At 39.1% G+C, this 13,669-nt stretch overlaps 1 protein-coding gene across 3 annotated transcripts in view; it reads left to right on the forward strand.

Annotated features, from left to right (window-relative positions):
- The first annotated feature begins 1,057 nt into the window (after positions 1-1,057).
- Positions 1,058-13,669, forward strand: part of PCCA (propionyl-CoA carboxylase subunit alpha) — a 228,113-nt gene continuing 215,501 nt past the window's right edge. Inside the window, exons 1-2 of one of the 3 annotated variants that reach the window (XM_087937924.1) lie at positions 1,058-1,178; positions 2,033-2,089. Coding sequence is in view for 1 of the 3 variants with exons in the window: in XM_026708397.2 (XP_026564182.1) it covers positions 1,080-1,178 (99 nt within the window). In the remaining 2 variants the exon portion in view is untranslated. Of the gene's footprint in view, positions 1,179-2,032; positions 2,090-10,301; positions 10,415-13,669 lie in introns of all 3 variants that reach the window. The other 2 variants (XM_087937925.1, XM_026708397.2) reach the window with 2 other exon arrangements.

Genomic DNA, 13,669 nt, shown 5'->3' on the forward strand with positions numbered 1-13,669 from the left:
CACAAAAGGTGATCATATGACCCTGGGACACCACAACTGTAATAGATATGAATCAGTTCCCAAGTATCTGAATTCTGTTCACATGATCATGGGGACGTTGCAATGGTTGTAAGTGTAAAAAACGGTCATAAGTCACTTTTTTCAGTGATGCTGTAACTTCAAATGGTCACCAAATGAAGTGTTGTAAAGTCGAGGATTACCTGGAACTCAGATTAATAAAACAAAACTTGTATGTCATTAGGATTGCTGCCTTTTACAAAAATGACCAATTGCCATTTCCATTTTAGACAATGTACCATTGACAGAGAGCGGTATTTCTTGGCTGGATTGGATCACGATGTGTTAAAAACCTGACTCTCTAAACATGTCCCGTGACTTTTGATCTTTTTACCCAGAAATTTCCTCCAAGGACATCAGGTCACGAACAAGCCAACATACTTGGGGAAGAGGTTGATTTTTCAACACACAGAGTGGGCAGGGAAAGCATCTCAATCAGTTCCACCCATCAGAATAGAGCTGGAAGGGACCTTGGAGGTCTTCTAGTCCAGCCCCCTGCTCAAGCAGGAGACCCTACACCATTTCAGACAGGTGGCTGTCCATTTTTTTTCCTTTAAAAACCTCCAGTCATGAAGCACCTACAATCTCCCTCATCCCTCAGGGCAACCTAGTCTTCTCCTTAACCGCCCATCCCGCGTTTCAAAAGTCCAGGGAATGGCGTTTCCATCCCTTTAGGGTTTCCATCCACGCCTTTTCCTCCCTACCAGTGGATTTTAGGCCCAGCCGCACAGCACACTGACTGACCACGGGGCTCTACTTGTGAGCTCTCACGGACCAAGGTCACCGCAGCCCTGTCTTCCCTAACGCGGGTCGCCGCCGCTGCCTCCGCCTCCTCCTCCACGCGCCCGGAGCCGCTCCGAGAGAAAGCGTGCCGGCCTCCGCCGCCTCCCTCAGGCGAGACGCGAGTCCAAGAGGCGGGGCGAAGGCGAGTGGGTGCCGCCGGGAAAGGGCGCGTCTGATTGGTCCAGGGAGCGCGAGGTGAAAGGGCGGCCTAGCCACCGAGAACAGAATCGCGGCCAAGTATGATGGCGGCGGCGGCGGCGGCGGCCTCTCTGTGCCGGGGGAGCGCTCGGCAGCAGTGGCGATACAGGTTTCTGGAGCGGTTCGCCGTGTCGCCAACGGTGAGGCGGCTAGCGGGCGGTTGGCTGCTTACCTACTTAGGGAGTATCGCCCACAGCGGGGCGGGAGCAGGCAGGCGATTTCCCCGCAGAGCAGTTTAAGCCGCTGGAATACCGGAGCGCCGGTTCTTCTCCGGGATGCCTCGCCCACGTTTGGGACAAGGCTGCGTTTGCTGCGCCAAGACCGGTCTGGAGGGAGCGGGTGGATTGACGTGCATATGAACCCAGCAGATGGGGACGGCTGTCTGCGTGGGTCTTCCGCTTGCTTGCCGGTTTGGAACTGCTCTGTTCTACTTAGGTCTGGCTTTGGGGGAACTACAAAACCCAATCCGGACAGGCATTCTGGGTGTGGTGGATGGGATCTTTCTGGAATGGGAACTGCATTAGACTGCAAGACGGAACGGTACTACGGTATATGCACAGGTTCCTGCAGAGGGAGGAAGGAGTGCCTTGAATAAATTGCTCGGGAGAGGCTTACCTGGTTTTTCCTGCTTGGTCTTGAGGTTAGTGCTGGCTAAACATCGCCGCTGTTCCTCTGTTCTTGTGGTGTTAACATACATGAAAGGACGTGATGCGTGGCAGCTGAATGGGATAAAACCGTGCAGAAGAGAAGAAGCATGTTTAGGTAGAGTTATGGAAGTTTAGATTTCTATCATAATGAGTATAATCTCACTCACTTTATTTAACAGCATTTATTACTGAAAGCAGTGATTATTGTTGGCATCGGCACACTGGCACATACATACATACACTCATACCCACATGTAATTTCATTAATCAAGTTGATTCCTAAAGTGATCTGGGGAAAGCTACTTTGCATGTTATCACTCTGAACTGCTCTATTTTTTTTTTGACAGGAAACCTTTTGTAGAGGTGAACAAGGAGCAGTCTGAGCAGGCTTGCAAACAGCCAGGGTCAGGCAGATACAATTTGTCCTTTGAAATTTTTTAACTGGGTTGTTAATGAATAGTAATCACTTCTCTTCTGTTTGTTCCTTATTGGCTACACTAAAATCTGTGTAGTCTGTTTCTGATGTTTTAAGATTTTATGCATAGACAGGTTCTAAAATGATTTTCAGAAACACATCTCAATGATACTCTTGGTCTCAAGCATTTGTTGTATCCACTTGGTGAAATTTGTCTTTAAATAATTAATTAATCAGATATATTTTCTATAGAAATAAGGGATTAAAATGACAGGTTAATACACTTCAATTGTTTTCAGGATCTGTTTTACACAAAGGGAAAGTTAATCTTGTTATGTTAATCAGATTCTGATATTTGTCCTAACGTTGCTGCAGTATTGATGATACTGTATATTTTTCATATTTTCCACTAAGATTTATATCCTTTTAAAACAATGCTGATCTAGTATTCTTTGGACTGAAAAACAAGCACATTCTTCCCAGGTTATACAGAAAGACTTATTTTATTCCACATTGGTTAAAAACAGTTCACAAATGCTGAAGACAAGAGATCATACAACAATATAAAGAAAACATTAAAATTAAAACATTAAAATGCCCAATAATTAAACTGTGACTGTATTTGATGGTGGTAGTATATACAATGAATTTTCCAGTATGAGAAAAATAATAAAGAAGTTAATTTCTTATGAGATTGAATTTAAATTAGGGAATATCAGAAGGTCTTTTTTATGTTATTAACTAACAGAAGAGAAAGTAAACATGCAGATTTGTTACCTCTAGCAATAAAAGGTTTCTTTTTAGTTTTGGTTGAATTGATTGTTTCTGGTGTTCTTTATATGTTGATTATGATATTTTGATAAAGTGTGTTTTTATTATTTGAATTGATTTAAGGTGGGAGGTATGTTGCTCCAAAGTTCACAATTGAAGAGGCCTATAAGCCTAATGAAATAAAAACAAAAATGAATATAACTGAAGTAATATATTATATTATTTTTGTTAATTATGTAATATATATAATGAATAATTATAATAAAAGAAAAGGACCTAGAAAAATCATATCATAAATAATAATCCAGAATATTTGATTATATTGTTTAAAATACTTCCTTGTCCAGCCTAATTTAAATTCTGACCAAAAAAACATGGATGAGCAATCTGTTGCTGAAAATCAGATGTAGATTTTTCTTTCTAAAGAGATTTTTATGATTATTCTTTTGGCTTTGTTTACTGTTCTGGGAACAGTCATTTCTAAGGAAATGCCCTGTTTAGCTGAGAATAATATTTTCAAGTTGAAGAATAAATGTATAAAAATAAATACACTTTCTCTGTTAATTCCACTTAAGGTATTTTAAACAATTTGACAAATTAATGGTATATTTTTTGAGAAATGGTCAGGCACTTAGATCTTTTTTTTAAAGGGTTAGCTTACTTGTAACAATACTCTTACACATTTTCCAGATTTCAACTTACATCATTTTTGGATCTGATTAGTTATTATCTGTAAGTTATTATCTGTCTTCCTTGAAACTCTTGCAAGTACTTGGTTCTAACAATAGTAGATTTCAAAACTGGAAAAAAAACAACCCCACATCTCTATTTAAAATTGCAGGTGAAACTTTTTTGGGTGGTATATGCATAGTAAAGCTTGATAGGTTAATTGCAAACAATATATTTAAGATATTTGAATAATTACAAAGTAATACAATTTACCTAAAATAGAAGGATAGCAATATTTGGGAAATGACATAGAGAAGATGATAGGCCTGTAACTTCAAGGGCTCTGGAAGAAATAGATTAGCTGGAGCATTTTCAGTCAGGTTTCAGGCCTTGTACAGAGATAGCATTAACTGTGCTTGTGGTCACCTCTGGTTGACCAGTATGGAGCCTGTGACTCTCCTGTTCCTGCTTGATCACTAGTTAATCTCTGATAGAGTCAATTATGGTATCCTTTTCCAACTTCTTGGATTGAAAAGCGGGGGAGGGAAACAATGTTTCCATGGTTTTCCTTTTTTGAGGTTATTTTCAATGGGTAAGTGAGAGGAGAAATTGACTCCGAGTTCTTCAGAGTTCAACACTCCCTCTTCCTATTTAATATCCGTATGAGGCTTCTGGTTAAGATCATCTATGGACATGGGCTCAGGTTTTATCAGTATGCAGACACTCAATTGTGTATCTTGACTTCTAGCCAACGAAGTGATGCTATTGAGAATCTGGTTGTCTGGAGGTTGTTAATATTTGGATAGAGAGGAATGTTCATTTATGTAGCCTATGGCATATCATACATGGATTTGCCATATTAATATTTCACCTAGATTAATAAAACATAAAATACATTTTTAGAAAGATCTGTATTCAGATATCAATGTCTAGGCCTCTGATGGTGGACCTATGGCACGCAGGCCAGAAGTGGCATGCAGAGCCACTACTGCTGGCACGCGAGCACTCGCCCAGAAAAGGTCTACTGCGCATGCGTGTGCACCACCCACCTGACAGCTGATTGTCGGGTATCTGGCGCGAATGCGCGGTGGTGCAGCAGGGCACAGGAGACACTCACGCACACGCAGAAGTGCGCAGCGTGGGTCACATGCGCATGTACAGGAGGCATGGGGGACCCACGCACGTTGCCTTCTGGGTGATGGCACATGAGAACGGGCAGGTAAGCGTGCGCGCAATTTTCAGCATGCAAGCTCAAAAAGGTTACCCACCACTGGTCTAAGCCATCTAACCACTGACACACAACATCATTTATATGAAAAAAAAAATCAGATACTGGGCCGGTATATGCTGTCAGGTTACAGTTGATCACAATGTGCTCTACAGCAGGGGTGGGATTCAAATTTTCAACAACCGGTTCTGTGGGTATGGCTTAGGTAGTGGGCGTGGCTTGGTGGTCATGTGACTTGGTGGACATGGCTTGGTCCATGTTATTGGCTGGGCTCAATGTCATATCGAGGCATGCATCTCCTTTCCTGGCCTCTCATGACTGTGGGGATGCTGCAACAATTGTAAGTGTGAAAAATGATCATAAGTTACTTTTTTCAGTGCCATTGTAACTTTGAATGTTCACTCCACACAAGCAAAGTACCAGCAAAGAAGCAGAAAAACCCCCCAGAGATGTTCCTGAGACAGGAAGTCTAGTCCTGCCAAGAATGTAATAAGGGTTAACAGAGAGGCAGTTTCTGTAAGAAACACCAGAATGTTTCCTTCCTACCTTCCTTACAGGATTAGGCCAGTAATTTCTTCTAACAACTTGTTCTCTGAACTGCTTATAATGTTAACAACTGATTCTAGAGAATAGGTGCGAACTGGTAGAATCTCACCCCTGCTCTACAGTTTGACATGGGACCTCACAGCCATCTTATGCCACATTTATACAATGAGTCCCAGCAGATGACATGTGAGGTGTGAATCTGATTCAGATTGTCCTGGCATGGTGATTCAAATCCTGGTACCTTTTTTGAGGAGTCATGTATGTCTTCCTATGCCTGGATGTTCAGCAACCCATTTTGCTTTCCGGTGGGAAGTGATGCCAGTCCGTCCATTATACATGGTCTAACTCTACCAAAATTACAATCCATGAACTATGTGGTCCATAGTCAGTTTAATGCTAAAAGGGAAAGGAATAAGTATGGATTATAATTTTAGTATAATTAGACCATGTATAATTGACAGACTGGATTTTATAATAGATTTTAGCTGTTATTTATTATATTTTATAGTAAAATTTTAAATTGTATATTTACTGAGTGTTGGGTTTTTTTCTTTGTTCTAGCCTTTGGTCTATGACTGTAATACATTGAATTGGATTGAATTGATGTCAGAGTTGTTGAGCAGATGTTGTGCAAGTGCCAATGGAAGCTTCCTAGATTTGAACCTTCAGGCTGATAAATCAGGAGGGTCACCAAGCACTGGTAGAAGTGAGTTGTTCATAGTTTTTCTATATTCTTTCACTAGTGCATGTTGCCTTTGTAGGGTATTACATATAGGCAAGAAAAACCAACTGTACAGATACAGATTAGGTGAAATTTGGCTTGATGCCAGTAACTCTAACAGCGATCTTGGAGTCCAGGTAGACAGTTGCTTAAATATGAGCCAGCAATGTGCTGTAGCAATCAAAAAAGCCAATCGACTTCTAGGCTGCATTAATAGAATCAAGATCACATGAGGTTCTAGTACTGCTTTACAAAGCTTTAGTAAGAACACACTTGGAATACTACATCCAGTTCTGGTCATCACAATATAAAAATGATGTTGAGACTCTGGAAAAGAGTGCAGAGAAGAGCAAGAGAGATAATTAGGGGGGCGGAGGCTAAAAGATATGAAGAACAGTTGCCGAAATTGGGTATGTCTAGTCTAGTGAAAAGAAGGACTAGGGGAAACATGATAGCAGTGCTCCAATAGTTGAGGGGCTGCCACAAAGATGAGAAGGTCAAACTATTTTCCAAAGCACCTGAAGGCAAGACAAGAAACAATGGCTGTATATTAATTAATCAAGGAGAGAATCAACTTGCAACTAAGGAGAAATTTCCTGACAGAACAATCAACCAGTGGAATGGCTTGTCTTCAAAAGTTGTAGGTGCCCCACCATTGGAGGCTTTCAAGAAGAGACTGGAAAACTATTTGTCTGAAAGGGTATAGGTTGAGCTGTGGGGTTGGACTAGATGACTTCCAAGGTCCCTCTCAACTATCTTCTCTTGTCTTCTCCTGTCTTGTCTTCTCTCTTCTATTATATTCATTCGCTTACTATCCCCATAGTGTCATTGAGTCTGGCATCCAGTATGGCAGCTGTTAAGTCATACAGTGGCATAATGTTTTGCTGTGGAGTAGACCAGCCTTACTGCTGATGACCTGAGGGTGGCAGCTAAAGCTGAAATATGTTGTTCCTAGCATTGATTTTTGCTACCATATTCACTAGATTTATCTTATTAGGAGAGATTCTGGTCCAATGTTACTCCAAGGTGCTTTGGGTGGAGTTATATGGGAGTAAGTTGTTTAAGTAGACCGTTAGAGCTTCATATGCTCTTCATAAGCCTCAGATTATTCCTAATGTCAGAATTACTATTCCTCAGACAGGAACAGACTGAGATTCAGCCATAGGAAGATTGAATAGTTGTAGGTTCTTGGATTCTCAGTTTTCAGGGAACTTTTCATTTCAATTCTTGATAGGATTGCATTTTCCCAGATGGAACTCATATGTCAATTGCTTACAGGATAATAGATATAAGTAAAAACATAGTTATGAATACATGGATACATATTAGAAAAATACTAAAAAAATAAAACAATAGGATAGGGACAGTAGGCACGTTGGTGCGCTTATGCACGCCCCCTACAGACCTCTTAGGAAAGGGATGAGTAGGGGACAGGGATGATAGTAGACAGTCTAAGGTTAAAGTTTTTGGGGTTTGGGGAAGAAACCACAGAGTCAGGTAGAGTATTCAAGACATTGACCACTCTGTTGCTGAAGTCGTATCTCCTGCAATCAAGTTTGGTGCGATTAACCTTGAGTTTGTATCTATTGTTTTCTCTTGTGTTGTTATGGTTGAAGCTGAAGTATTCATTGACAGGTAGGGCATTGCAATGTATGATTTTATATACTATACTTAGATCGGACCAAAGGCGGCGTAGTTCTAGGTTTTCTAGGTCTAATTTCTAGACCTAGAAAACCTAGTCTGGTGGCATAAGGTATTCTGCAACGAGTAGAGGAGTGGGGAACTCTTCTTGTGAAATATTTCTGGACTTTCTCAATATGTAATTTGAAGCTCTTCCTGTACTTATGGCTTTTGCTTAAATAGCAGGTGGCAGATTCCAGAGGACTTTTGCAAAGATTCAGTGTAATTACCAATTATATCTTTTCCTGAATTGGGAAGTTTTGTGCCTCAGTTATCTTGCATTCAGTCTGTTGCAGTGTGGCTGCCCTTGCAAATAACTTGTAAGCTACACCTGGTTCAGGATGTGACAGTGTAGGTGTTTATGGGCACAATTTACTTGGCAACTTGTCTGCTCTGTAAGCTGCTGGTTGGCTTCCATTATTCTGATTATCATTGATGAAGCCCATAGGCTATGGCAGGGATGTCAAACTGGCAGCCTATGGGCTGGATGAATTACATGCAGGCCATGCCCACCTTGGCTCCACAAAGGCAAAAAAAATTTCATGATATATCACGATACATCACATGACGCAATCAAGTTTGACACCTGTAGTCTATGGCATGCCAGCATGGGAGATTTCAAGCTTTTATTCAGACTAAAACTCTTGGTGCTATGTGGTTCCACTGTGCGGTATATATACAGGCTTTTGATTCAAAATATATAAATTCAGATGAAGCTGATTACTTTTTGTGCCATGTAGTAAAATGTCAACAATAATATCTTCTTCAACTCAATGACACAGTGAAATTCTTTAATTAAAAAAAACATAAGTTGTGTCACAGGAAAATAAGTAAATTTCTGGAAATATTTCATTGTGTAAAATGCTCTGTTGAAAGTAGTAATACAAAAATGGTGACAGTATGAAGAACTATAGCTTGAATCATCTTTTTCAGTGAAATTCCATTTTAAGAAATATTTTCCTGATATGCAAATGTAAAGTATAACTGGATTAGGGAACCTTTAATTGAACTGAAAAGAGAGATGCTGACTCCTGAAGAACAACTATTAACGGATTTCTGTTTTGACATCTTTCTGAAAATCAAATTCCAAATGCTACTTGTTCCTGAAATCTTGATTAATGTGCAAGCTGAATACAAATAATTAAGCAAGAAAATCATGAAAGTACTAATTTCCTTTGCAACATCATATGTGTGACTCAGATTTTCAGCAGTTGCTGCTTTAAAGAGCAAATGAAAAATGGGGAGCTTGAAGTGAAACCTATAATTTTAAAACTGATATCTATGTTTGAGAAATGAGTAGGCAAAGTAATTTTAAACTTGTCGATAAGGTTCCTTACGCAACAATAAATAAGTCTATTATTGTGCATTTGGTGCAGATGACAAAGATACACAGGAAGCAGTTCTAAAATGCATAATCTATATAAAATCTGATATTAATTTAAAGTCAGACATTCTGGAAAATAGAATTAAATGCAACTTATGGAATCTTGTATTGATAATGAAAGAAAAAAGTGCATTGTGTTGCACTTTTAGATATTTCAAATGGAGAAAATAGCTGAGAACAAGAAGAGCAAATAATTCAGTGCTAGATGAAGTAAAACTATTCACAAAAGCACTACTAATGACACTACAGAAAATGTTTTCTCTGGCATGCAAGTCCTGTATCATGCAAAAATAAGATTCACAGAATGTTTGAAAAGTAAGATTCACTAATGCTTTAAAAAAAACAATCAAAGACAACAAAGAAAAAGGCCAAGAGAAGACCAAGGTGTTTACACACTATTGCTAAAGGCACAGATGTAAACTTACTTACAAAGAAGCAGATCCAAAGAAGCAATCCTAGACAAATAACGTAAATCATGTCACAAAAAGATGGAGGTGACCAATGACCAAATAATAGTTCATCATTATCTCAATGATCCACAAGAAACTTTTGCTTCTCTTCTTTTTTCATGTCAACTATAGCCACAAGAAGCAAGTTTGGAGGGGTTTTGTTTGCAACTTGCAATGTGAGAATCTGAGGCTTGTTATGACTGGCTCTTATAGTAATGAACCAGGAATTCTCAGGGCTCTGAAACAGCTGGTTGCACTGTCATCGCCACTTTAGATCAAGTGTGCATTTTGCTAGGAATTATACGGCCACTGTTGAAAACCAAGAAAAGGTGCAACTTTTTAAAGGATTGCCAATAGCAGCCACATACATGCCCAGATCTGAGTTAGCTTCTGGCTTTGAATCTGAGGCATTTTATATCTCTAATGCATGCTTTATATCACTGTTCCTCCTGCTAGCTGGGGAATTCTGGGAGATAAAGTCTGGAGATCGTCAAGGTTGAAAAACATGCCCATTCAGAAGTACTGCAATTACTGTACTCTTATTATAAAGGTAGTGTTAGTATTCATGACTACCTGTCGGAACTGTCTTGAAGGGCTGACATTTGCTGCATATTACCATAGTCCACAAGGACAAGATTTTTAACAAATAACTAACAAATAACAGTTCTGCTGCAATCTCATAGAAAGATCCCATTGAATTCAGAGTTCTTAGTTCTGAAAGCTCTTACCCTCTCCTCTGTCTTTATTTTTCAGGGAACTAGGGAGGGTTGCTTCTGACATGCTTTGGCACGTTCGCCCTTGCTTTGGACCCAGAATTTGTTTACCAGACTGTTGTCTAGATTGTGGACTTCCTCCTGTCTCCCAAGGTTATTCTCATAGCCCATTACAATATAGAATATATTTTTAGTGTATTGTAAAGAATAAAGTACTGACACTCCAGTATCTAGTACACATAAATACTGTATATTGGGCTACTGCGATACATTGAACTGTGAGGGATTCTCCTTGAAAGCTACTTGGTCACATTTCTGCACTTATTATGGAATGTATAATATATCAGGCCTGAGTAAAAGCAGTGCTATCTTGTAAACTGTTGGCTATGAAGTGTGGATATGGATCTACCTAGCAACAGCTCCTTGTATAAAACCAGGCAGAAGAAAAGGTATAATTACATTTGCCTGGACCAGATTTCTCCCATCACTTCCAGACAGTACTGGTCAACTTGGTTGAATGGGATTGTATGTGTATAGCTTGCTTAATGCAAGAAAAACAAAGCTTTACTGTAGTTTTGATTCTGCTTAAGCACTCTGTAATCTTTGAAGAGTCATTTGTACATTCTACTCCAATGTCACAAGTGCTGGTGCTTAAATTTTGGATGGGAAAAGTGTAGGGATCGTGCAGTCACTTCACTGTATCAGTTGTATTTGAGTAGTTTATAAACCGTTTTGTATGACATCCTTTTGCAGATGAAAGAAGGGTATTTTCTTTTTAAAAAGATGAATAAAGCTATTAAATTTCCTGAAAAATTATACGCGGTCCCAAAATAGTCTATTGATTGAGAGCATTTTTCAGTTTGTCTGGAGTAGCTAATTGTCAATTTTGAAGTCTGTCAGAAGCGCTAGATTGGTTTGCTTTTAGTTCAGCACATAGTGATACTTTTGCTAGGCACAAAGAAGCAAATCATAGGAACATTTTGGTTCTCCTTACACTAACCTAACCTTTTAAAGGATATTTGCAGCTTACAATTTATGTTGAAACCTATCTAGCTTGTAGTAAATCCTATTAAGGCAATACCTTTACTTGACTACCTGAAAACAGTCTAGAACAGTTGTTCTCTTCTTTATCACATATCCCCTTTAGATATCTTTGGTGACCATGAACTACAACAACTCGATTTAAATCATAACATTTCTTCAACCTTTGTGAACCCCCTGCCCCCCCAGGGGTCTGTGGATCACAGATTAAGAGCCACTGGTCTAGAAAATAGTTTAGAACATAATCTCCAAGTGTTCTTTATCAAGCAAGATAGCTAACCGAAAAGGTTAAGTAGGTAAAGGTAAGGAGATAAAAAGTGGCTGATGCTTAATCACTCTTGGATGGATTGCGGATGTACTTATTGGATTGCATTTGGTTCAAAACTGGCTCAAGATCGCACTAGATGTTCCCAAAAATTGTGTTTAAGTAGTTGAAATGTAAATCTTTGAAAACTACTTCATTAATTTAGGATAACATATAATCAAGTGCAAAATTTTCAGTTAATTTTTAAACATTTAAAACTATTAAACTATTATTTTAACAGGTTATAAAATACTAGTTTAAGGGACACAGGAAAGAAGAGCTCAAGAAAAAAAAGAGATAGAAATTGTTAGCATGGGAAAATATGAAAGTGGTAGAAATATTTAGTACAGTTGTTTGCATGCCTATAAAAGTGCATCTCATGGTGTAACAACCTTATCTTATTACATGTTATATGTTAAAGTTGCTCCCTGGGGTTTTGCATTTATTTTACATTTATTTACCTCTAATTGTAATAGCTGTGTCTGAAATAAAATCATACTATATGGTAATTATATTATTTGCTTCCTAATTCATTATCCTCCATGGTTGTATATCTGTAAAATTTAATAGCTACATGTAGTTCAGAGCATTCTTTTGAGATTATTAGAGCTGGAGTGATCAGAAAGTACTGGAATATCTTAAGAGAAAATATTTAATGTTAAGGACCTGCTTCATTCATATATTCAACTACACACTTAAGCTTCCGTTTATGTTGATTTACTTGAGCATAGCAAAAAGTGAACACAATTCAAGGTTCAGATCTAACACTAAATTAATTTAAGATTCAAGTTGTGAGAGTTTCTGAGCTGCTGTTTATGGCTCTACGAGATGAGAAAAGGGAAGTAAAAAAAATTGGAAACAGGGCTAGTTAGATGTTACTGTCGTAACAAACATTAAGTTTAGGGAATGTTTTTTAAAAAAGGTAAAGATACTCATCTCTGTTTCCTAATCAAAGGAGCCAGCATTGTCTGAAGATGCTTTGGTGGTCATGTGGCTGGCGTATCCATGACTATACACAGAATGCTGTTATATTCCCGCTGAAGTGGTATCCATGTATTTACTTGCAGTTGCATGCTTTTGAAGTGCTAAGTTGGTAGGAGCTGGGGCAAGAACGGGCGCTCACCCTGTCACGTGGTGTTTGGGTCTCGAACAGTCAACCTGATTGACAAACCCAGCATCAACTGCTAGGCCACTGCGTCCTCTTACGGAATATTGAGGCCTGCCAAACCATCAAATCTGCCTTTTGGGGTCTTAGAAGAATCTCCTTTTCCTTCCCACTGTATATCTGTTTCCTCACTGGTAATGCTTGCAAACCCTTTTCTATGCTTTGCCTGCCCAATTTCTTTCACAAAAGAGAAAAAAAAGTGTAGAACTTTCAAGTAGAGCTTTCAGGGAGCCCCCCTGAGAAGTTCTTCAAGAGTTTATTTGTTTAATAAATTTTTCTTTCCTGCATTTTCTCCTTGGAAGATTTGCAAAGTGAGAAAGCTATTCCGAAGGGCCAGCATTTGAAGGTGGTTCCAGAGAGATGTGCCACCAATATCCAGTTTTATTATCTGCTTTTGTTTTTGTTTTCAAAACCTCTGATATGAACGTGGCCAAAAAGGTGGGAAGCCACTTTTATTAAGGATTAATTGATAGTTGTCCAGGTTGGCTAGCCTGAGAGAGGGTTCTTTAGAAGGGGTACAATAACCACCTCTTTCAATATCAATAGACCTTGTCTTCTCTTAGTGAAGCATTAATTATAGCCTGAATCGAGCCCCAAACACCTTTCCTAGCCACATGAATCAGCTTAGCAAGACAGAACTCTAATTGCAGGTGACAGAATTCATATGAAAGAAAGCTTTATCCACTTCCATCAGTCCCAACAAATTCAAATGAATCCCAAATAATCCCTGAAGACCTTACTCAAGGCACTTCACTATCTCTGTCAAAGAAGACTTCCCACACTGAGGGTCCCAACGGTGCTTTTTCAGGAGGCAACTGGACTTTCTTGTTTTTTTCTTTTGAAGACGTTTCGCTTCTCATCTAAGAAGCTTCTTCAGCTCTGACAGGATAGTGGGAAA

This window comes from Pseudonaja textilis, chromosome 8 (genome assembly GCF_049901715.1).
Source record: "Pseudonaja textilis isolate UNSWEBS1 chromosome 8, rPseTex1.2, whole genome shotgun sequence".
In the NCBI taxonomy this organism is placed as follows: Eukaryota; Metazoa; Chordata; class Lepidosauria; order Squamata; family Elapidae; genus Pseudonaja; species Pseudonaja textilis.